We start from the raw sequence: 23,904 nt of genomic DNA, 5'->3' as shown, positions 1-23,904 counted from the left end.
CCTTTAGAATAAGCAACAGGGCTTAAATAGGAAATCATTTCAGGAAATGATTCCAGCAACTCTAGTCCCCAGGACTAGACTTCCTCTTTGGAAAGTGAGGGGCTTAATTACTTGACTTCTTAGGTCTCTTCCTGATCTGAAATTCACTGGATCCGAGGTGAACCTCCCACAAAAGTCAGGCTTATTTCTGATCCCACATCTTTGCTTACACTATTTCACCCCCAAAACACTGGCCTTCCTCCACCCTCTCCAAATCCTACTCTGTCTGCCAGGACACCACTTCCAGGAAGTCCATCCTGATTTCTCTTCCTCCCTCCCCCATATCCCACCCTGACCTCCACAGTTCATACTATGGTTCTCCCTATAGCACTTTGCTTAATTACATATTACATGGGGTCTGGTTCTCTTACTTGACTGGTCTGGAGACTGTCTTGTCTCTGCCTGACCCCTGACATCCATTTCAGAGGCAGGAGGGGAGCTCTACTCTTCCAGGCCCTAGAAGCAGGCAGAAGTCTGGGTCCCCACTCCCTCTGCCCACAGTCCTTTGAGAACTCGACAGGCCTCTACTTGAAAAGGGTGCTAAAAGCAATGATGTCTCCAAGTGCGATGGGAGATATTTGTGTCTGCTTTACCCTTGGCTTTTTGCTCCGGTTCAGGTAGGAGCGGGGTGGGCCGGCTGGCAGATCTGAGAGCGCGGCACGCCCCAGCGGGCAGGGCGCACAGCGCGGGGAAGGCGCGAGTCAGTCTGGAGTGCTCCCCATTTATCAAGCTCACGCAGGCCGCCAGCCGAGCGAGTCTTTCTATCATTACACCTCTCAAAATCCGATTCATACCACTAATCCTGCCTTCATTCTCCCAGATTAATAACATCTCTTTCAACCTTCACAGTGTGATAAATAGACAAAGAGAGAACAAAAGGAGAGACAGAAGAGAGAGAAAGAGCTGGAGCAAGTCCCCATAATAGAGAGAGCCGAGAAAGAGGAGAGGGAAAAAAGGAGAGTGAGCGAGAGCAGGCAGCGGCCGGAGACTACAGCTACCTCAGAGAGCCGCTGAGGAGAGCAGGCCGCTGCGCCCCGCTAGGCGCTCCGCTCCGTCCCTGAAGAGAAAGAAAGGCTCGTTAACAGCTCCTTCCTGCCTGCACTTTTGTTCAGATTCTTTTCTTCCCTTCCAATCCTGCTTTAGGTCAAATTCTAGTGAAAATGAGTCTCCCGGCTTCCCGGGCTCCTCCCAGCCTCCCTACCAGGCCCAGGGAACCAATTGGGCCCCTGGCAGCAGGGCTGGATCTAGGCCCAGGCAGGGCTGGGAATGGGTTTAGCAAGGGTGGGGCAAGCTGGCCTAAAGCTTCCCCAGAGCTGTTGCCTTAGCCTGGCCCCCTGCCTTGCTCGTCAGGCTGACCAGGAGAGGAAACAGAGCAGAGGGAGGGCCTGGGGTCCATTTCCTAAGGCTCTGTCCTGTACATCTCTCTGACCTAAAGCTCTGGCTGGTCTAATCCAAGGCCCCTAGCCCCCAGCAGCCCAGCTAGATGGTGAAAGTAGGCACCACTCAGGCTTGCTAAAACTGAGGTGTGGCTCATACCATCAAATTATGATGGAGAAGTGTGCCTGGGAAAGTAAATCCCACTGGGTCCCAGCCCTAGCCCTAACACAACTGATCTGTGATGATTCTCCTTGTTCTCTCTGCCCAGAAGCTCGCCCACACTTGTCTCCATAGCACACTCCCCATCCTCCTCACAGACTCAAGTTCAAGAGCCACCGCCCCCCCCCCCCACCCCCCCCCCCCCCCCCGCCTTCTGGATGCCCGTCTGAGCTTTTCCAGGAGAATTCAGGCACTCCCTCTTCTGGGCTCTGGAAAGCAACACCATTTGCTACATCACCCTGTAGTGACTATCTGTCTCCCTCACTCCACTGGGAGTCTGTCAGAATTCTGAGTTCTCTATTCCCAGGTCCAAGCTACCCATGGCACTTCCATTCTTTCTTGACTTTGCCCAAACTATCCCTAGCAGGAGACTAAGCCGAACAAGAGTTGACCCTTCCTCTGGACTGCCAAGTATTCCTAGGCAGCCCGCAAGCCTAGCTGAGAGGCAGCGGCAGAGGCACTCCAGCCGGGGGAACCCTCTTGGCTCTGCACACCCACTTCCTTCACAATCCGTCAGATGGGACAAGGTAGGGTTTGTTTGTTTTTTTTTAACAGTACAAAAACTTCACTGACTTAAACCTGATTAGAATATGCCAGATGAGAATCAATATTGTACAGAAAGTTGTACAGAATTTTTTACATAGAAAACTTTATGTCCATACCACATACGTTTTCTCTGAAAAATTTTTTTACATCAAGCACCTCAGAGATTACTCTATCCCTTACTATACTCTTACGGTGGGAGGTGGGGTGGCGCATATAGAGAAGGAAGGCCTGTCTTGCCCAACCCAGCCTAGTGGGAGGAGCCGTCCAAGAGAGTCAAGGCTTCTCCAAGGATAGAGGTTGGTGGAGGAGAGAAGCAGAGCCTCAGTAAAAAGCTGGTGGCCTTGTGGTCTGTTTAGAAGCAAGTCCTATCTAGGGAATATCTTGCAGACACTTGCCAGCTACTTTTCTCTGAAAAGCCTCCCCCTATCCCCTGCCCAAAACACAGCCCTCCTTTTGGATCAAAATGGCTGCTACCTACTCCCACCATTCATTCCTGGGGACCCCATCACTTCCAGCTCTAACCCTTAGGTTTGGGGAAAGAACCTGAAAGCTCAGAGAACTGGAGGCTTCATAGAGCCAAGTAACAGAGCAAAGTGGGTAGAGTGTAGTCCTTGGGATCATATCCCTCTCACAAAAAAACCAGAAAATCTGTTATGACCTTCCTTCAGCCCTGTATCAGGACTCTCCACACTCACCTGCTCCACCAGGCCTCCAAGATCAGATACCTACAATAGAGGGGTGTGAAAGAATGACAGCGACCAACATTTGTCCATGAGTCCAAGTGACCCAAGGAGATGGGTAAGAGGCAGAATCATACAGTCTCAGTGAAGGAGAAAGGGTCCTCCCTACAACCAACCTAGCCCACTGGTACCCTGATCTCCAGGGCAGGCTAGGTTTAGCTGGCACACAGGTCCATACTGCTTTCAAGCCTAAGGCCACAGGAGAATTCCAGAAACATGGATCTCGGCCCCTTCCTTCCCAAAGAGCCCACATTAAAGGCAGATCAGAGAGCCTCAGCCAGTCAACCCCCCTGCAGCCCTCTAGATACCCAGCCAGCAGGCCCAGACACCCCTCAACTTGCTCTAACCAGCTCCCAAGCTCTAAACTCCCAGGTAACTTCCTGGACAACTTCCCCAGGGGCTCAGAAAGATGCTCTAGCTGTTGCAGCCCCACCCCAGACAGGAGGACAATTCCAGGCTCTGAGAAGTCAAGTCATGGCAGCCCCTCCATCCTCTGCCTCTGTTGCCAGTCCTTACTCAATATACAGTCTCAGCACCAACCTTCTAGGTAAGCCTCCACCGGGTCACCCAGCTCTGAGGGATGAACCTCATTCCTTCAGGGGGATTGACCCCTTCAATTGAGAGGGACAACCTAGACCCCAGTAAGGGACCTGTCTGGGGAGCAGATAGAAGGAAGTCAGACAGACACAACAGGGTCTCTGGCAGGTCAAGAAGCTAGTCCCAGTGATGCTTTTCCCCTGAACCAGACTTCGAAAGCTCACCCCCAGAGTATCTAGTTCTAGAGCCCACTCCTCCAGGCAGCCAGTGGCATAGAGCAGGAAAGAAGTTGGGTCCTAATGTGTAAAAAGCTCCAGCAAAGCAAAATCATTTACTCTTTGGTGTGACTGCTCAGCAGAGCTAATAAATCTTGCATGAGCAGGGCCGATTCTAATTTCCTAATATGAAAAGGCATTTGGATTGAGAGAGAGGGGGAGATAAAAGTGATTGAATCTCCAATAGTCCAGGTTACTGACAAGAAACATCCTGCTCAGCCCTGAGAGAAGGATGGCAGCGCCTGCCCGCCTGCACACACCCATCCGTTCTGCCCCCCTCTTGGCGCGATACATCTCAGTCTCGTCTATTGACAGGACGTGGCTTTAAACACAGTTACACAAGTTATCATTTCTGCCTTCTGATCAATCTGAATTTTCAGGACAATTACCCTCTTAATCAATGATTGCTATCAGCAGCCCTGCGCCTGGACGGATTTCTCAGCAAGGTAATCATGCCGCCAGGCTGGACGGCGCGTGCATAGGCAATGAAGCTCCGGGTGGGGTCTCCTCCCTCCCTCCTGAGTCCCCCATATCCCAGCGCCGCTGCCAGTATCGAGGACAAGGACGGCAAAGTGTGAAGGCCACTTCAAGGAGTGATGGGACTAGACGGAAGGGAGGAGGGGAGGGGGCCCAGCCACCCAGTCAGCCTTTCAGACCACCTGATTATGGAACAAACCTATTAAAACCCTAGATTTATTGCCCACCACCCTGATGCATCTCCACATGCCCTTCTGCCATCATTCCTACCTCCTAATTAGCCTAATAAAGCCCAATTCTAATTATGGGCTCAAACTATTAGGGTGAGTAAATGCAAAGAAAAGAGAAATATTGGCTTTACTAATCTCTCAGAGGCTACTGGTTCTAGAAAGTCCTTTTCTTTTACAGACCTGGTTCATACAGGCTACTGACTGGAATGGCAGGGGCAACCTCTTCTCCTCCTCAGATACCCAGGCATCTGGAGCTGTCACAAAGCCAGCCTGGCCTAGAGCCAGGAGGCCATCCAGCTCAACACTCCCTCCAGGGCCTTTCCACAGATTCTACCCTCCTTGCATAAAACAATCCAGGGCCCCTGAGGAAAAGAGGAAGCAGGGATTGGGGGTTAGAGTCAGTCTCTGCCTCAGTGTTGAGTTCGCCAGAGACCTTACTGGCCTTACTTGCCACCAAGGGGGCAACTCAGGAAAGCTTCTCAGATTAGCTCTTGTTGGGCAAAGGACTGACACCAGAGAGGCCAACAGTGGAATGAGAAGGGCATGGTCCAGGACACTGACAATGAACTTACGCCTCAGCATGGGTGGCAGGTATGTGAATATAGATATAGGGGGCAGAGTGGCTTGGGAAATTTGCTATTACATCCCAAGAGGGAAGAGAATTAGAAAGCATGCACGTATTCATACACTGATATTTACTGAGTGCTAGCCATGGGCTAAGTGGTGGGGATACAGCAATGAGCAGTATAGGAGTGACCCTTACTCTTAGAACTCACAATCTACTTGGAAAGACAGGTGTAAAACAAACAAACAGAACACCAAAAATGCAAAAATAATAAAGTGAACTTGTACACAAATATTCATAGCGGCATTATTCCTAACAGTCAAAAAGTGGAAACAATCCAAATGTTCACCAACTGATAAATGGATAAATAAAATGTGATATATCCATACAACGGAGTATTAGTCAGTAATGAAAAGAAATGCAGTGCTGATTCATGGTACAACATGGATGAACCTTGGAAATGATGCAAAGTGAAAGAAGCCAGTCACAAAAGACCACAAATAAGAAATTCCCAGAATGCAAGAATAGGCAAATTTATAGACTGAAAGTAGATTAGTGGTTGGCTAGGGCTGGTGCATTTTGGGAAAATGGGAAGTGACTGCTAATAGAGTTTCTTTTAGTGGGACACAAGAGTGTTCTAAACTCAGACGGTGATGATGGGTGCACAACCTCAGGAATATACTAAGAAATACTGAATGGTACACTCTAAATGGATAAATTGTATGGTATATGAATTACAGTTCAACAAAACTTTTTTTTTTTTAGGTACACTAGCACAGAAGAAGTGCAAAGAGCCCACAACAGCCTCACCTAAGTGAACAAAGCCAGAAAGCTCTACCATGGTACCTAGGCACTTAATAAATAGGTGTGTGAAAGAGAAGGAAGTTGCCAATGGGAAACGCAACAAGTTTTCAAAGAGGACATAAAGAAGTTAGGTCTTGAAGGGTTAAGTAGTTCAGTAGGCAGGAATGCAACAAAGGGCATTCTAGGTAAATGGAATAAATATGAATAAGGTCTGCAAGTGACCATGCAGGCTATCCTGGTATAGCTGAAAACCCAAAGGGGTTTCAAGAGGTAGGCCAGAGAGCTTGTACTGCACACAGCAGACATCAAGATTTTTCAAGTAGAGGAGTCAGATGATCAGTACAGGAATAGCTTGGGCTTTGACGGTTTAGGCATGGGAAACAACATGTCACAGGTGAAAGGCCACAGTTTCTGGAGTCACATATCCAGCATTTAAATCCTTCAGTTTTTCTCCCAATAAACTTGAATGACCGATGAGGGCTGGAATTTTGTCTATTTTGCTTGCTATTTTATTCCCAGTGCTTGGCAGAGTGCCTGACCTAGTAGGTGGTCAACAGCCATTTACTGAATGAAAATGAATGAATGAATATGTTGAATCCAGTCCCATTTGACAAACATTGATTTAACATCTACTGTGAAGTTCGCACTGGTTACACAGTGTGAGCTCTTCATGGGCAGGGTCCCTGTCGGATCTCTGCCTCAGTGACTCACACGGGTTCTGTTTGGCACAGGGCAAGTGTTCAAATTGTATTAATACCCCTCCCTCTCCTGGTCTAGGAGGTTTCCCTCAGACCCAGTGAATCTTGGATAGTGTGGCATGAACACGATGCAGTGGCTGACAAGAAAAAGGGAGCTAAAGCTGTCAGGGTGCAGGGCTTTGGAGCAGGTGGTAGTACCCAAGGTATTCGATCCACAGCAAGCCATGGTGCTCTAGGAAGGCAGCAGGCAATTCCACTTATTAAAGCTGGTGAGGACCTGAGTGGGAATGACAGACCCACATTCCCACAGCCCGCTCACAGCATCCTCTGCAGATTACCCTGCACCCAAGGCCCAAGTGCAGGGAGGGGGCCAGCACAGAGGTGAGGTGGGAACATAAGCTGCAGGTTGTTCAGGTGGACGAGGAGGAGAAGGTCTGGACCTCACTTCCTGAGCACCCTGTCCTGACCCCAGAGATCCGCCATTTCCACTTCTCCCCTCTGGTCAGGAGAGCCCTTCAGCTCACTGCTGACCACAGTATGAAGGGGGCTCCTCAGCCTCCCAGCCCCCAATTCCTGTAGGGCCTCCTCTCCCCTCCCTGTTCTTCCCTCCCTTTCCTTCCTGCAGAGCTTCCCTTGAGCCATAAAAATAAAATAAAACACAAACACCCACAGTCCAGGAGGAGGGCGTCAGACAGATAATGGGCATTTTATATCTTTTTATGACACTCCCCATAGGCAGCTCGGCAATCACAGCGCAATAAAGGCAGGCATGCAGCTTGCATAGTTAAACAACTGCCGGGTAATTAGGCACAGCAAACACACCACTGGGGAGGCCGCAGGGTTGCCCTGGGATCTGCCTGCAGCCAGCCAGTCCTCCCTCCAGCAGCCAAGTAGGTGCAAGGCCCAGGCCCAGCACCATAAGCCCTGGTCATGGTGCTGAAGACAGACCCCTGGCTGCCGCCCTCTGCACACTTGGGCTCATGCTCGTGTACACTCACAGGCACAGCTGTGTGCACCCATACATAAACACTTCCCAAGCAGCTAGCTTGGACCACATCTTCCCAGAAGGACCACTCCTCTTTTCCAAGTAGGGCAGCCTAGCATCTCTCGAGGGCCCTGCATTAAGGCCCTTGAAAAAGTCACTGGCCCAGCTGCAGCCGGGGCAGGCTCACCCGGCTAGCTCTGAGCTTATCGAGTCACACAGGCAAGGGACATGTAAACACAAAGACATGCTTACATGGATTCTCTCTCTTGTGAATTCTAACTCATACAAAGCTGAATTCAAAGTAAATTATTTTTAAAAACACACCCAAACACACTATACACAATTCCTATTACTGTACTTAACTACCTCTATTGTATTTTTCCCCATTTCCCCTGCTAGACTGGGAGCCCTGTATAGGTAAAGACTAGACCTGATTCATCTCAGAGTCTAAATGCCCTGATACACAGGGCTTTAGAGAGTGACTGGTGGCTGAATGTGAATTTAGAGGTCCTGGCGCAGGCAGGGCACAGGTCACTAGGTCCAGGCTGATCTAAGCTTAGCTTACAGATAAATGTCCTCCCAGCACCGAGGACACCTCACTGTGAGTCCACACAATGCCTGTTCCTTCTCTAGTGACCCAGCCAGTTAAATTCAGAAATTTCAGGGAACTGGTGGCAAATTCATGGGACAGAATAGACAAAACCCTGCTACAATCCTATTTGAAGACTGAGATAGCCAAAGGTCCCATATCTCGAAGCCACCCAAATCAGCTTTGAGGAATCAGCCGGGGAAAATTAAAGCACCCTAAGCTACTCTTCCCCCAAAAGAGCTGACAGCAGGCCAAGTGAGCTCACACAAAGGCTTTGGGTTGAACTAGCAAGTTTCATATGAATGTGAAAACATGTCCAGCTATTTGTTCTGGTCTCTACCTGGCCATCACTCTGCACCTGCCAAGACAATCAACAAAGGGGACCAAAGGCCAGAGGAAAGGCCTGGGCTGCAGCCTGCCTTTAAGGTATTGAGAGGCCCCCTTCCTACCACACTCCAAAGGAGCAGGGAGACAACAAGCTTCACCTCACCCCATGTTCTCACGGAGAAGCCTGAAGCCTCAATGGCATTCAACTCTAGTCCAGGCCACCCCAAACTGTGACAGGACCAGCTATCCAAACCCCTCCCTAATACCTGAGCCCCAGCTCTCCTGACCTGATGCCAGGCAAGGCTCTGCCTTCCCTAGACCCTCAACTTTTCCTAGTGGGATAGTAGAGTAGTCCAAAGGCTGGAGATCAATGTAGGTAAGGGTTTAAGGGGAACTTCTCTCACCTTCCTTGCCTTTGTCTCATTTTTTGCTGAGAACAAAAAAGAGGAAACCTAAAGTACCATGAATGATCTCAGAATGGCAAAGGTAGAAGAGATTGCCTTCTCCAGCCCCCGTATTTGTCAGATGAGGAAACTGAGGGCATAGAAAAGGCAAATGACCCGACACCAGAGCCCATGTCTTCAATCTTCCAGCTTCAAGTTCAGCCCAGGGTTCTTTGTATGTTGCTGTTTTCCAGAGATAAGGGCCACATCTGCCCACCTTCAAGTGGGCACATATTTCCACAGACCCCATATTTACACCCTTACCATATTCCTACACGTGGTCATGTGCAAACACCTGAGTATATGAAGATACAAACCTCCCACATGGACAGATACACTTCTTTAAACATATACAGATATCCACATACACTGGCACACCCCCATACACACACAGACAGACCCCATTAATTAGGTGCCACTTCCAAGAGACTTGGATTATGAGGCCAATCCCTATTCTTCCCCAGTCACTGCCTTTCACTGACCATACAACTAGTAATGGCTGGTATGTTTTTGCCCCAGCCTCTTGCTCCAACCAGGCCAGATCAGAGGAACTGCCTGTAGGTGGTATTTGCTATGGGACAAGTGACAAGAAAGCCAGGAAAGGAGAGAAGCTGAATTTACATCCCGTTCATGGGGCCTTGGGTGAGCTTAATTTCTCTGAGTCTCTACTTCAGCACCCATAAAACAGGGACAACAGCCACTCCCTTGCTGCACAGCTGTGAAGATGAAATGAATGAACGTGTGTAAAACACCTGGCACGGAGGCTAGCGCCAACTGGGGCTCCAAACGTTGGTGCTCTATTATTGACACTGGCAGACGTGGTCAGCCCTGCTTTTCCAGAGTGGCAGCAGGGAAACGTGGGAGGGAGAAGGGAGGCAGGGCTGTGCCTCCTGCCTTCAACAAAGTCTCTTTGTCCTTTTCTCTCCTTTTCTGTAACTCCTTCCAGTTTCTAGGGTCCAGAGTCACAGTAACAACAACAACAAAACAGAACAGAACACAAAAAGAAAAAAAATGAAACAAAACAAAAACTTGGGAGAAGGCAGAGTAACTCAGGGTTCCCTTCTCTCAGACTTAACACTGAGTGTAGATGAGTCAACCTCTCCCTCGCTTTACCTCTCTCCCCAGTGGCCCTCAGCTCTTCCAGTGTCTTCCTGACAATCCCCTCTGCTGGCCTAGCTCTGTGGATTGAGAATTCTGATGGGTTCAAGAACGAGATCTAGTCCCTGTGCTTGAGTGGCTCACGGTCCTGCACAGGGACAGACCGGGCCACACAAAATAACCAAGAGGCCTGGACCTTGGGCTACTCTGGGCCCTAGAGGTTAGCCCGACAGTTACAGTCTAGGCTCGATAGTCGGGATGCCTAGGCTTAAATCCAAGCCCCAAACAGACCCAGGAGAGCTCACACGCTCCCTTGTTCTCAGGAGTCGCTTCCTCAAGGACACAAGAGAAAGACAGAGGAGCATCACAGTGGGACCAGGAGAAAGAGGTGGTATCACCTGATAGGACACAGATCTGAGCAGCAGCCGGCAAGAGGGAGACCATGTGGCGGGCCTCGCCGCAAACACCTGCCACGGACGGCACTGCAAGCAACTCCAGGGTAGAGATCGACTTGTAGCAGCAGCAGGGAACCTCATGGAGGAGGAAAGAATCGCAGCTGCCTTGAGCTGACTGCCTCACCTATTCCATTTCCGCTTGTGGCCACACTCACGGGGGATGCAGAACAAGGCGGCCTAGCCCCCTGGCTGAGAGTGTGCTAGGCTAGCCACTCACACACCAAGTGCCAGCAGTCTTTTTTTTTTAAGATTTATTTATTTATTTATTTGAGAGAGAGAGCACAGCAGGGAGGGGCAAGGGAAAGGGAGAGAGAGTCTTTTTTTTTTTTTAAGATTTTATTTATTTGACAGAGAGAGACACCGCGAGAGAGGGAACACAAGCAGGGGGAGTGGGAGAGGGAGAAGCAGGCTCCCCACCGAGCAGGGAGCCCGATGCGGGGCTCGATCCCAGGACCCTGGGAATCATGACCCGAGCTGAAGGCAGACGCTTAACGACTGAGCTACCCTGGCGCCCCAGTGCCAGCAGTCTTCTAAAAGCTTTACACACATCACCTAATTGATTCCTCTCACTGTTTTGTTTTGTTTTTTTTAAAGAGAAAGGGAGAGAGGGTGGGGAGGGGCAGAGGGAGAGTGGGAGAGGGTCTTAAGCAGGCTCCACGCTCAGCGCGGGGCCTGAGGCGGGGCTTGATCTCAAACCCTAAAATCCTGACCTGAGCCAAAATTAAGAGTTGGACTCGTAAGTGACTGAGCCACCAGGCACCCCGATTCCTCGCTGTAATTTGTCACCTTCTGCTAAGGATACAAAGAATGATACTGAAGCTGAAAGAAGTGACTTTCCTGAAACCCCACAGCTAGTAAGTACAGTGAAGATTCTAAACCAAGCCTACTGGACTCCGGAGCCTACTTCTGTGTGTCAGGTATTAGTTGTCTTTTATAGGTTCAGAGAGGTTAAGGAATTTGCTTCAGATCACATAGCTAGTTGGGAGCAATGTTAGAAGTTTAAGCCAGACTCATCTGATTCTAAAGCTCTTTCTCTTGCACTAATGGTCTCCAGCCTGTGAGCTGCATCCCCAGGGGCCAGTGTCCACACCAAGCATCACCTGAAGACTAAGGGAAGGGTCCATCTCACACACAGCCAGGCTATTTGTTTATGTAGGTTTATGCAGATAGTGTTGTAATTAACAAATACAAATCCATTTAAAAGCCAATCAAATTCATTGTAGCTTTTTTCATTATGTACCTCCCTTATCTCTAAACACCCAAACCATCAGTTCCACCAAGTGCTGAGGGGGAAAAGGAATGTCTGTGAAGTTTTCTGACGTCACTAAGAGCTCCACGTACTCTGCCTGCCTACCTCCTTGAGAGCTCTCCAAAACCACAGGCAGGCACTCTGTCAAGGCACTTTCCCAATCCTTAGTTACAAACGCACAGTAGAGAAGTGTCTTTTGTGTGGAATAACTGTCCAAAGGTCATTAGCAGTGATAGGAGGCACAATCCCTTCCAGGACTTGAGACCCATAAATGTTAAGAACCGATGCCATCTCTAGCAAAGAGGACTCAAGTCCTGAGCTAGGAAAGGAAGGAAGAGTCAGGGAAGTGAGTTTCTGTCTTTCCGACCCTGGCTTCCAACTCCTTCCCTGCCCACCCGCCTAAGATATATGGTCTGGGGAACAGAACACCCCTACCCAGGTTCAAATCCTAGCTTTAGGCTATGTGCCGTGTGGCAAGTTACTTAACTTCTCTAAGCTGATTTGTCTGGGAAATCTGGCAGGGGAATGGGCATGTGGACTCCGGAGCTCATTCGTCCAGCCCTATATTCAGTGTGGGTTCAAGTAGTTCCTGTTGACACCCAGTGTGTGCCCAGTCCAGAGCTGAGCACTAGAAATACAGAGACAGGTGGCATGTAGGCCTCAAAGTGCTCACAGTCTACTAGGAAATACAAACGTGTGAGCAGATAATTGCAGGAGCATGTGATATATACTCATTACAAAGTGCTGAAACCATACAAAGGAGGAGGTGATCGACTATTTCTACCAGGGGTTGGGGAAGGTCAGTGAAGCCTTCACAGAAGAGGGTTTTGAAGGATGAACGGGAGTTTTCTCAACACATGAAAAGGGGAAAGGCAATGTAGGCAAAGGGAACAGAATGAGCAAAGGGAAGTGATAGTCCCTTTGAAGAGTGTATTTGAAGAATGGCAAGAAGTTTGATATGGCCAGAATGTTAGAGGGATAGGAGATATGAAGCTAGGGATGCTGCAAAGGGCCCTGGGTACTTTGCTCAAGAGAAAGGATGGGCCACAGCCTTCCATACCTACCCTCTTGGCTCCAGTGCTTTTCCTGTCAAAACAAGCACACTGCAATTGCACCCTTTCCTGTGCCTTTGATTTAAGAGTTCCTCTCCTGGCCCTGACAGTAAGGCATTTCTGTCCCATAGATTATAACTCACTCTGGGCTATTATTCAGCTCCCCAGCCTTGGCCCTGCTGCAGTTAGTCCAAACATAATATCCTTCATGCATATATTATCTGTCTCCCTATTATCTGGAATCATTTCGGAATTAAATTTCAGTCCTGCAATATTGGCTTCAGGAGCGGCGCGCTTTATGGGCTAGTCAAAGGTTAGAATACCAATCAAAATAACAGTGCCGATGCAGCGAGACATTTTAATATTCCAAAACCCGGTAATTGTAAAAGGACATAATATTTTTTCCCTGATTACCCCAAAGGCAACACATGTTAACAAGGCGAGGGAAGGAGTGAAAGAAATTTCAGAGTTCAGACAGCTGTAAGACATATTTAAAGGAAAAGCCGGGCAGGGCACTACACCATGGGGGCAGGGAGATGTGGAGAAAGGAGACATTCTTTCCAGCTCCAGCTGCCCCTGATTCCAAACATAGCACTGTTCCCTCTGCTACCTCTGGACCACATCCCAAGAGCTCATGCCCAAGGGCAGACATTGCAGAGGGCAGGATGAAAGGAGAAAGAGCTCAGGATGTGGAGTCTTGAGGCCTGGGTTCTAGTTTCAGCTCCACAATCCAGGAGCCTCCAGCCCCCAAGACTGGCTCCTCCCAGGGCTTCAGCATCAAACCCAGCAGCAAGCGCTCCAGGCTGCTCTCCCACTCGCCCCCTCCTTGTCCCATGCCTGTGCCCCCACCTCTCCCTCATTTATACCTGGTGCTCCGTGTCCTTTCCTCTGTGCACATAATTCTAGAGGCCCTGGCCCATAGGATAGTGGCCCATAACTGCCCACTGCCCCACGGACAATGCTCTGTACTTTGGATGATGCCAAAGACCTGGACCACAGCATGTCTGGTTCTGACCACCGAGTGGTCCAGAAACACCTGTCTTGGTACAAACCCTCTCGCCCTCCGAAATAAACAAACAAATAAAACAAACACCTTGCAGGGCCCCTAGATCTTCACACCCCTCTCTTGGTTTTCAGTTCTGTTTTGTTCTTGGTTTTTTCCAGATTAGCTTCTGAATAACCCCAATGGAGGGGCTCTGCAGGTGGCACCACGTGGCCACCATTCTATAGAGTCCCAGCCTCTGTCAGGCTGCCTATCACTTGAGCAGTTTTATGCCCACAGCTCCAAAACAGTGACCTGACCGACAGTTTCAGATCTTTTCATTCCTGATGGCTTCCCAGCTAGCTAAGCCCACTCGCTGGAGCCTCCAATCTGCATCATTCTGACCTGCTGACCTGCCTATGGCCCCCAGCAAAGAACTTCATTAAGGCCAAGAATTTATTCCTCCATAAGCCCTTAATTTATTACTGCACTGATTGGGACTCTGAATGCTCCAAGGTCAGGAAAAGTCGCACTCAATCGTAGACACCAACCTTCCCTTCAGTAGTTTCTCCTGCTGTCCACTCCCAGGGGAGAGGGAGACAGAAAGGCTTCTTGGAGAAATGCTTCTCCTTCTTGGAGGGACCCAAGAAGGTCTCCTCTTCCTTATTCTCTTTCACAGCTGGTCCCAACGCACCCCTTCAGAGCACCCAGAAATTACAGCAAGGCGGATAGCACAGATGGCAGAGGAAAAGTGGAACAGGAGTCTTCCTACTCTGGCACATCTGGGTCTGTTAAATTCTAGGTGACCCGCTCCCTACAACTTCTGAGCATGTCTGGTTGAGCTCTGTCAGGACTGACTCAGGATCCTCCTAAGATGGCCTGTCTAAACAGGCCCAGAGGGAATTCCAGACCATTTGTGAGTGTATGTGCATGGACTTGCATGGCTTGGTCTGAATGTACATGAACTGCATATGCATACATGCAGGCATATATTCGTATATACATTTATCCCTATGTGTCCATGCATATGCAGAGAGAATATATACATTATGTGTGCATGTGTGTATCCACATACTCACTTCCTTAGGAAAGTCGCATCTGACCTATCCCTTTCTTAACCTCTTATTTACACTAACATTTTCCACCACCCAATCTTAGCTACTCACTCCCATGGGTGCACCTTGGAACCTGCCAACACGGAGAACTGCCCCACCTCTGAAATCACATCCTACGCTAACCATAATCTCTTATCTTTCCATGTGGCATGTTCAACTACACCTGGTACACCTTTCCTCGCCTTACTGGGACCTAGCTACTTTTTCCATATCCATCAGGCCCCCTGCTGTCTTCTCTTTCCTCAATATCCAGCGAGGATCTCATAGCCCATCTTGGCAACCACCATCTTGCCAGTATTTTCAACAACTCCTTTGTTCCTTTCATCACACTTCTTGCGAAAAGTCTCCACCCTGGATGAATCTAAATGTCTGCTTTCGGTCTGCTGAGCTCTGCTACAGAAAAGCCCTACGACTGAGCAGCGGTTCCACTATGAATGAATGCCATCAACCTCGACGGGACCCTCAATACTGCCTAGAAATCCTACTCTATTTCTCACACTTCTACTCTTTACTGAAGAGTTGGCTCACACTTCTACTCTTTACTAAAACTACAGCAATCCCTCCCCACTTCCTACAAACCTTCCCAGTCCTCCCCTATTAGTTATTAGCAAGTGGCTCATCTACTTCATAGAGAAAATGAGCCATCAGATGGGAACTACCTCAACTTGCCATCAAGTCCGCACTCCTTCAGCATCTACTGCCCCCACCTCGCAGCAGAAGAGGGGTCTTCCTCCTGCAGAGAGCCGATTTCCATCATTTTCTGCACCCCATCTCCTCACCATCCCAGAGACCTCTGTCCGTCCTGTATTTTCAAACTTCCTTCCGTAACGGTGCCTACGACCAAGCGCACGTCCCCCTCCTTACAACACGCCACCTGCCTCAACCCCACACTTGCCCCATCACAGTCCTTGTCCTTTTTCTCTCCCTCAAAGCCATGTTTCTGAAAAGGTTAAAATTTCTCTGTCGCCTCATTTACTCCCCCATTTGCTCCAATTTGGCTCCAGTCCCTCTCACGCCATCGAGTTTTCACCAAGGTTGCCGAGGCCCTTCCGTCCCAGGCACTCCCAGTTCGGTCCTTCTGTTCCATGGCTCTCTGCGAGCTGACCGGCCCTCTTGTCCTGAAGACTCTTTCTCTCCATGGTCTCTGTGGCACCACACCCTCCCTTCTCTACCACTCTTTACTCTCTCGTCCTAACCCTCTCTTTAGCACAAAGGGTCAGGCACAACTAAATTTCAGTTCTACCTCTGCCAGGTACCAACGTGGGACACTGAGCAAGTTGCACCTTCACTACGTGCCTGTTTTCTCAACCTTAAAATGTGAAAAAAAGAGATATGCAAATAATAACAGATTATCAAGAAGTAATCAACATAAAAATTACTAAAGAACAAAAAAATTAATGAACTATTCTGTATTTAAGTGTGTAATTTATACTTAAAATACATCTCAGTTCAGATGCTAAATCGTCATTAGAAATATTAGATCTATATTTAGATTTTAAACAGCTAACAGGAGGTGTTAGGCTAACCTAGGTGTTAGGTTCAATTTATTTTCATAAATTGAAAATGTAAACTCACCAACACAGGTTGTTCCAAGTATACCTAAAAGTTCTTCAAGAAAGTTTATTTACATTTAAATTAACTAAACTTTAAAGTGAAAAAAAAACCTGGCAATTACGCTGGACAACACAGGTCTAGCACACAAAATGCAATCAATAAATGAGAATTTTTATCACTACTCTCAGTGGCCACTCCTTCTCTATGTCTGACTCTTCCTCTCCTATCTACTAAGTGCTGATGTTTCTCAGTGTTCATCCTAGGCCCTCTTGTCTTCTCACCCTGTATATTCTACATTCTCCTGGCTTCAATGATCATTCATATACCAACAACTCCCCTGAATTTATATCTCTTATCCAGACCTTATCTCTGAGCCCCAGACCTATATATTCAACTACTCCGTAGCTTCACAAGAACGTCTGAAAGCTTCTAAACTCTACGTGTACCAATTCATCTTCTCTTCTAATCCCCGAACTTCTCCTCCTTCCATTACCTCAGTGCATTCATTCCAATTCATCCAGTTGCTCAAATCATAAACCTTAAGAGTCATCGTGGTTTCCTCCTTCATCATCAGTCCTCACAGCCAATCAATCACCCTTTCCTGTCCACTGTACAGTCTGTTCTGCTATAATACTCATTTTGAAAGAGAACATTCATTCCAATGCAGTCAATGTATTAGGAAAGAGTTTAGCATAATGCAAATTTTGCCTTTGTTTATGTGTGATTTTGTTCATCATCAATACCAGATAAACACAGGAAAGTGGCCCGGCTGAAGAGAGCTGAGTCAGAAGATGCAGAATGCACACATGCTTACACTTCAAACATACGTAGCTTCCTAGAACACTACATGTATCATAAGCCGCATCCATCTGGCTACAACTTTCCAACTGATTCCAGAGAACTCGCTTTCTACCACTTTGCAGTAACTCACAAGCTGCAACCTTTCTCATGCCCACTGCCAAGCAAACTTCAGGGTTTTTTCAAGGTAGAGTGCCGTATTCACTGCACTATTTATGTATTTCTTAGCCTTTTAACATGTAAAATTATGCTACCATTTTTTATTAGATTCCTATCTTTTTTTATATGTCACTGATGAAGTTTTTGAGAATTGTGCTTCTAACCCCATTTTTATTTCAACTTTTTATTATAACTTTTCATAGCATGGTGATTTTTAAGAAGGTCTATGTTGCATTGTAGCAGAACTGACTGTACCACTTTATACTCTAGAATTAATCCATTTCTCTACATTTCCACTGTTCTCAGTTCAATCCTGGTAACTATCATCTTTCACCTGGGCTGTAGCAGTGGTCTAATTCTGTGGTTCTCAACCAGGGACAGTACCTCCCCACTCCCACCCCTGTCTAGGCCCCTGGAAATGTACGTGCATATGGTGGGCACGGAGCATTTCCAATTGTCACAATGACTTGGAGAGGGGCACTACCAGCATTCAGTGAACGGGGGGACAAGAATGCTACAAGTTCAGCAATGCTGTCCAGACAAGGGTTCCTCCCACTCCAAGATGCCAACTATAGCCCCATTAAGAAAAACCAGTACTGATCCCCCCATATCAACACTCAGCTCTCTCTACACTGTAGCCAGAAAGAGCTTTTTCAAAATGCACATCAGATGACACCTCTCCTATGTTTAGTACCCTTCAACAGCTTCCCCTTACCCTAAGGATAAGGATCAAAATCTAAAGTGTGGCCTCCCCCTCCAGTTTCATCCCTCGCCACTCTCCTCTCTTCCCCACATTCACTATGCTCCAGGCAGTCATTCATTCAACAAATAATGACTAAACATCACTGTGTGCCAGGAACTATTCAAAGTGATGAGGACAGAACAGTGAACAGAGACTAAAATTCTCCACTCTTCATGGAACTTGCATTCTAGTTCCATGAAGCTGCCAGGCTTCTCCTCACCTCAGGGCCTTGCCACATGCTTACTAGCCAATTCCTACTCATCCTTCAGATCTCAGCTTAGACACCCTTCCTCAGGGAACCATTCTCTGACCTTGCCCCCCTAAGTCAGGCCCCCTTATGAAATGATGCCATGACTCTGGACTACAATTAGAATTATTTAATATCCATCTTTTCTGTTATATCTCCAGGCTTAGTACAGTACCTGGAACACAGAGGGCACTCAAGAATACGTGTTTACTGATGAAGATGTGTATGTTTTTATATATATATCCATGTGTCTTCATGCTTTATAAATATGTATGTATAAACATTCGTGCCTGTGTATTTCCATATATTTTTGAAGGTGAATATGTGACTATATATTTACACCCATATGTATGAATGGAAACATACATACAACTTTGGATATGCCTACTTGGGTATATTCATTCACTTGAGTAAAAACACGTGTATATTCCTGCACGTGTGTGTGTGTGTGTGTGTGTGTGTGTGTTCTTCTGGCTCCTCAGTGACAGCTCTGACCTCCTGGAGGGAGCTGGGAGCAGGGCCCCATGTCTTCTCTAAGCTGACAGTTCAATAAGAGTGTAAGATCATTCAATGATACTCCAAATGTCAGCAAACACTGGCTTGCTCCACTCTGCTACAGGGGAAGTGGGTGGAGACGGGCGATGTGGCAGCCTGACCACTGAAAAGCTACTCTTCCCTGATGCAGTGCACACCATTCCTGGACAGGAGAGGCCTTAGGAAATGGGGATGGTGAATTCAGTCCCAGTTCACTCAATGGGCAAGTTTTGGCAGCCAAGCAGACCAAGATACCCCCACCCCTACTTTTTCCATGGGCAAAGTTCTGCTTGCGGAGTTGAGGAGAAGAGGAAAAGGAGGTAGAGTAGGGAGGAAAGAGTAAGATCAAGGACAGTAGAGGGCCCTGGAGACAGCCAGGGCCTGGTCACACAGGGGGAAAGAAGGGCATACATAGAGTAAGACGTTACACAATACCCATGCAACCCTGGCAATGACCTCTCTGGCTTGCTGTTATTGTTACTCTTTTTAAGGAAGCGGGAATCTTTGTGCACCCTGCACTAACCCATGCCGTAAAACGGTCAGAAAGATCACCATGCCCCTGGACCTCTAGGGCCCTGCAGCCTCTCTGTCTTGAATGGCTGCTGGCAAAGACTGGCCCAAAGTCCAGAAGTGAGGCATCTCTCCTGCTGGGCCCTCAGGCGCATCTGGAACATGATGTGGCTGGAGGGCAGAGAGGAAGGGATTAGAGCCCTCTAATGCCACTCGCCTCATGCCACTCTTGTTTTTCCTAGATCTGCTCAGTTTACCTACCAAGACGCAGTCACACGGCCAACTGGGAACAAAGTCTCCAGTTTCCACTTGCACCTATTTCCCTCCTATGGCTTGGCACAGTCTGGCAGAGAACCACGCTGAACAGGCTCAGGACAGCTTGCCTCCAACCCCAGTAGCATCAAGGTAGCCTTGGGTGGCAATGTTAACACATGGATCAGCTGTTTTCCTGCCTCTCTGCCAAGGAACCTGGAGGCAGGGAGCTAGCCAGACACCAAAGAGTCTAGCGAACTTCACAGAGCAACTGTTCATGGTCAGTGCCTGCCTCGCCTGGCCGGGCCTTCACATTACATTTGCTAAGGCCAGCAAGCAGCCTCAGATGCACTCTGACAGCTGACATGCTGTCTTCCGGGAGCGCAGACCTAGCCACACCCTCGTGCAGAGCCCCACCAAGCCCTGTGTGAGGCCTGTGGAGCCAGCTCTCAAAGATCAGTCAGCCAGCCAGCCAGCCACAATTCACTGAGCACATACTCTGTTCTCAGCCCTGATCTGGCCACCTCAGACACAGAGAGGAACCAGCCTCAGTCTCCGTGCTCCAGACGGACAGGTCTGTGAGGAAACAGATTGGGACTCAGTTTCAACGCTCAAAGATCACTGATATCCAAAGGGTCGAGGAGTCTCAAGACAAGAGACTGACTGCTGACCTTGTCAGAAGAGGTGATACCTGAGCTGAATCCTCAAGAAGAGCAAACGTGCCTTATGAAGATGACTGGGGGACACTTCAGACAGAGGTAAGGCCACAGGCCAAGACTTGGAGGAAGGACAGAGCTTGGCCCCTCAGCCAAAGATGGAAGGTAGTAAGTAGCTACTGCTCAGGTCCAAGGGAGATCAGCTGGAGAGGTGGGTAAGGATCAAAGTACAAACAGGCCAAGGACCACGTGTAAAGAACCTGAGTACCAGGGGAAAGCAAAGGAGTTCACAAATGTCGCCATAAAGAATGGCTGCCCTGAGACTGACGGAACAACATCCAAAGTCATTCTCCTCTACTGTTCCTCCACATGTTCACTTAGCTCCAGCCCATACACACACCAAAAGCATGCTGCTCCCCTGGAAAGTCTTCTCTCCTCTTCAGATTCATATTCCACCTTCCTTGAATACCCAGTTCACGAGCCAAATCCTCACAATACCCTTCAATGACGGCTCTCTTCTCTAAGTCCCCCTGGGAGCCACTACTCTGACCCCTGGTGTGTTCTCTCTTCTCTGATTTCCTGGGAGTCACTAAGCTGATGAGCGGCATGGGGTTCTTAAGGTTGTTCGAGGGCTATTGCCCTTACATCAGAATTATGGGGGTGAGTCTCTCTAGCGGACTGGGCCTCCTGGAGGAATGATCGCAAAAGAGGGATAGGAAGGAGGATCTCTATCTTGAGAGTCTATTCCTATACCTCCTTTCTTCTGCTTACCTAGGAAGTATAGCACACACACTAGCAAAGTAGAGTTTTCTGGGTAATTCATTCTCTGCCAGGTCCCAATTTCATAGCCACATGGGGTCCCTCCCAGCCCAGAGCCCCAGCACCCACTCCCCAGGTACTTGGTGCTGCATTAGGGCCAGTCTCCTTCCTCATACTCAAAGGGAATTGGGCTCTAGTTTCCATGGTCCTTGTCACATGAGCAAGGCTCTGCTGGGGCGAGGCAGGACCAAAGCCAGCCTGAACTAATTCTACCTCCCAACCAGAGGGTGATACCAGAGCCACTCAGGACAGTCAGAGGCCACACTCATGATCACATCAAAGAAGGATACTTTCCCAGAGGCTCAGCTAGTGCCACATCTCTCCTAAAGACAATGCAGCTCAGCCCAGTGATTTAGTTCTGAGCAAGAACCTAGAAAGTCCCCTTCATTGGGACTTCTCTGCACATCTGGATGACACTACATTGGATAATGTTATACTCTACCCTGCAGCCTGGTCCCCAAGCAGCTCCTCCCTCCCAGAAAGGTCCACACCCTTCCAGTGCATGTTAGCTAGGGAAGAGGAAGGAGGGATGTTGAGAAAAGAGAACAAAAAGAAAAGGAAAGAGATGACAACAAAAAGAGAACAGAGATGAATAAAGCAAGCAAGGGGGGAGGGGACCTGGGGACAGGAGACCCAGAGGAAGCACCCGAATGGGGCTCAGACACAGTACCTTTTTCAGATTAATCCACTGCTTGAAGTAATCCGCCACTGGCAAGCCCAAATACTGGCACTGGCCTGGGAGCCTACAAGAAAGGGAAAAGAGAACAAGTTGGGAACACCCATGTCCCAGGTATGGAGTCTGAATCTAGGAAATGCAAACACACCTCCTCAGAAGGCTGACCCATTAGCCACGGGTCCCACTCTGCCCAAGAAAGGCACCGCACCTCTAGCACCCTGGACACTGGGTTCCAGATCTAAATGTGAGCACCTGGAACCTCTATTCAAACTAACACCAGCAGCTACTATTTTCTGATGGCCTGCAAAATGCTAAGGATCTTACTCGCATTGGCATGTGATTCCTCAGCACGATGCTGGGAGGCATTGTTGCCTACCTTTTACAGATGAGAAAATGAAATTCAGAGGGGTCACCGAAAGTCCCACAGCTAAAAACTGACAGTGCCAAGAACTGAACCCAGGTCTATCTCACCCCAAAGCCTACGTTCTTTCCAATGCACCAGTTTGTAGTTGTTTTGTTACAGCAGAGAGGCAGGGATCTAAGACGGGAGGAGAGAGAGAGGAGCATGTGAGTTGGTGATAGCTGGGCAGGGGCTCCAGTTCACATTTAGGTCTCTAGCAAGAGGTTTTCTGCTGATAGAGAAGAGACCATGCAAAAGGATAAAAGGTCAGAATTTAAGCCAAAAGCCCTTTCTTATTATTTATAAATGGTCTTTCCCTCTAAATAGGATGTCGTACCCGCATAAATCCATTCAACCATTTACTGAAGTTTAATAATAGACAGGCACTTAGGGCTCAAAACGTTAAGACTTAGCCCCTGCCTCCAAGGGGTTCACAATTTGTTCAGTGGGATGGACAATAAAAGAAATAGACTAAACAGCCTTAAGTTGGAGCACTGGGATACATGAAAACATGGAGTAAAATACCAGAAATAGTAGCTGTGAAAGAACATAGAACTTTCTTGCTAAGAGAAGAGCTTGGCCATAGGCAGTGGAGAGCCTCTGAAGAGTTGTGATTTACAAAGATTTATCTGGGGACGACAAAAACAATACCCTGAAAAAGCTGGGTAGTAGCCCAAAGCTAGACAAAGGCTGTAGAAATAACAAGCAAGGAACAGACATGAGACGTGAAGGAGGCCCTGGCAACCAAATGGGATGGGGGCGCCCAATGAGAGGAAGCAGTAGAGCCCAATTCAAAGGTCTGTGGCTTGGCTAGCTTCATGTTACTCCCTGAGTCAGACACAGAGAGGGAGGCAGGGGCACAGACAGGATATCAGACACCCAGAGCAAAACAGTATTTAGTCAATTTTATGACTGTTTTTAAATTCTCTGCCCAAATCACAGTGGACTGCTCACTGCCTCACCCCTGGTGCACCACTGGAAGGAGGCACAAGTTTGGGAATACAGTTTTACGTACGTGCATGGTACATGGTGGGCACTCAATGTCTGCTAAGTTCAAAGTGCCTAGGAGACATGTGGCAGGGGAATGATATCTACAGAGGCGGCTGCATATCCAGTTTTGAGCAGAGGTCTGGACTGGAGATATAAACTGCTAAATCGTTAATGTAATTTAAGTGAAATTAAAGCCACAAGAGTAGATCAACAGGGAAGAGTATGGAATGAGATGAGCAGAAGGCCCAGGCTAATGTCTCAGAAGTGTTACTGAGCAAGAATGAAATCAGGTCACCCCTAGAAGACCATCGCCACACACATGGAACTCACTACTTTATGTGGCAATCAGCCCTAGTTTTAGTCTCCTTCAATTCTAGAATATCCTTAATACTAAACTAAAATCTGTCTCTCTCTGAGTCTTTAGAAACTAGAGAGTGAGACTTCCATCTCTTCCTTGCAGAATACTCCCAAGATCTGAGGGCCCAGGAAGCTTTCCCCAGAGGTCCCTTCTCATCTCCTTCCAGAATTCCACAGGAGATAATGTACCATGAGTCAGGACTCACCCTACCTACCCTCATTCCTAGAGGGCAGAGCTCCTGGACCTTTTTCAGGGTATCAGATACCCAGAGTCACACATGCTCTTTTGGCCTCACTTTATATCAACCTGTGGTCAACCTAAACAACCTAAAAGCACACTTCCCCTTTCTGGAATATATACAACCGATTTTTCAGCTTAAATTACAGGTCATTAGTGTCAAATGCCAC

At 48.2% G+C, this 23,904-nt stretch overlaps 1 protein-coding gene across 10 annotated transcripts in view; it reads right to left on the bottom strand.

The window, feature by feature from the left end:
- The window catches only part of ERI3 (ERI1 exoribonuclease family member 3), a 125,102-nt gene that overhangs the window by 37,174 nt on the left and 64,024 nt on the right, over positions 1–23,904 (bottom strand). For 9 of the 10 annotated variants that reach the window (XM_025855984.2, XM_025855990.2, XM_073902731.1 and 6 more), the window contains one exon: positions 21,744–21,816. The exons of the other annotated variant lie outside the window; for it this stretch is intronic. In XM_025855984.2, the coding sequence (XP_025711769.1) occupies positions 21,744–21,816 (73 nt within the window). The remainder of the gene's footprint in view (positions 1–21,743; positions 21,817–23,904) is intronic. 10 annotated transcript variants of the gene reach the window in all.

Source organism: Callorhinus ursinus, unplaced genomic scaffold, assembly GCF_003265705.2.
Source record: "Callorhinus ursinus isolate GAN/ISIS: 27379988/994484 unplaced genomic scaffold, GSC_fseal_2.0 scaffold18, whole genome shotgun sequence".
In the NCBI taxonomy this organism is placed as follows: domain Eukaryota; kingdom Metazoa; phylum Chordata; class Mammalia; order Carnivora; family Otariidae; genus Callorhinus; species Callorhinus ursinus.
The sequence above is the reverse complement of the archived record's forward strand: the minus strand, read 5'-3'. Positions and strand labels throughout refer to the sequence as shown.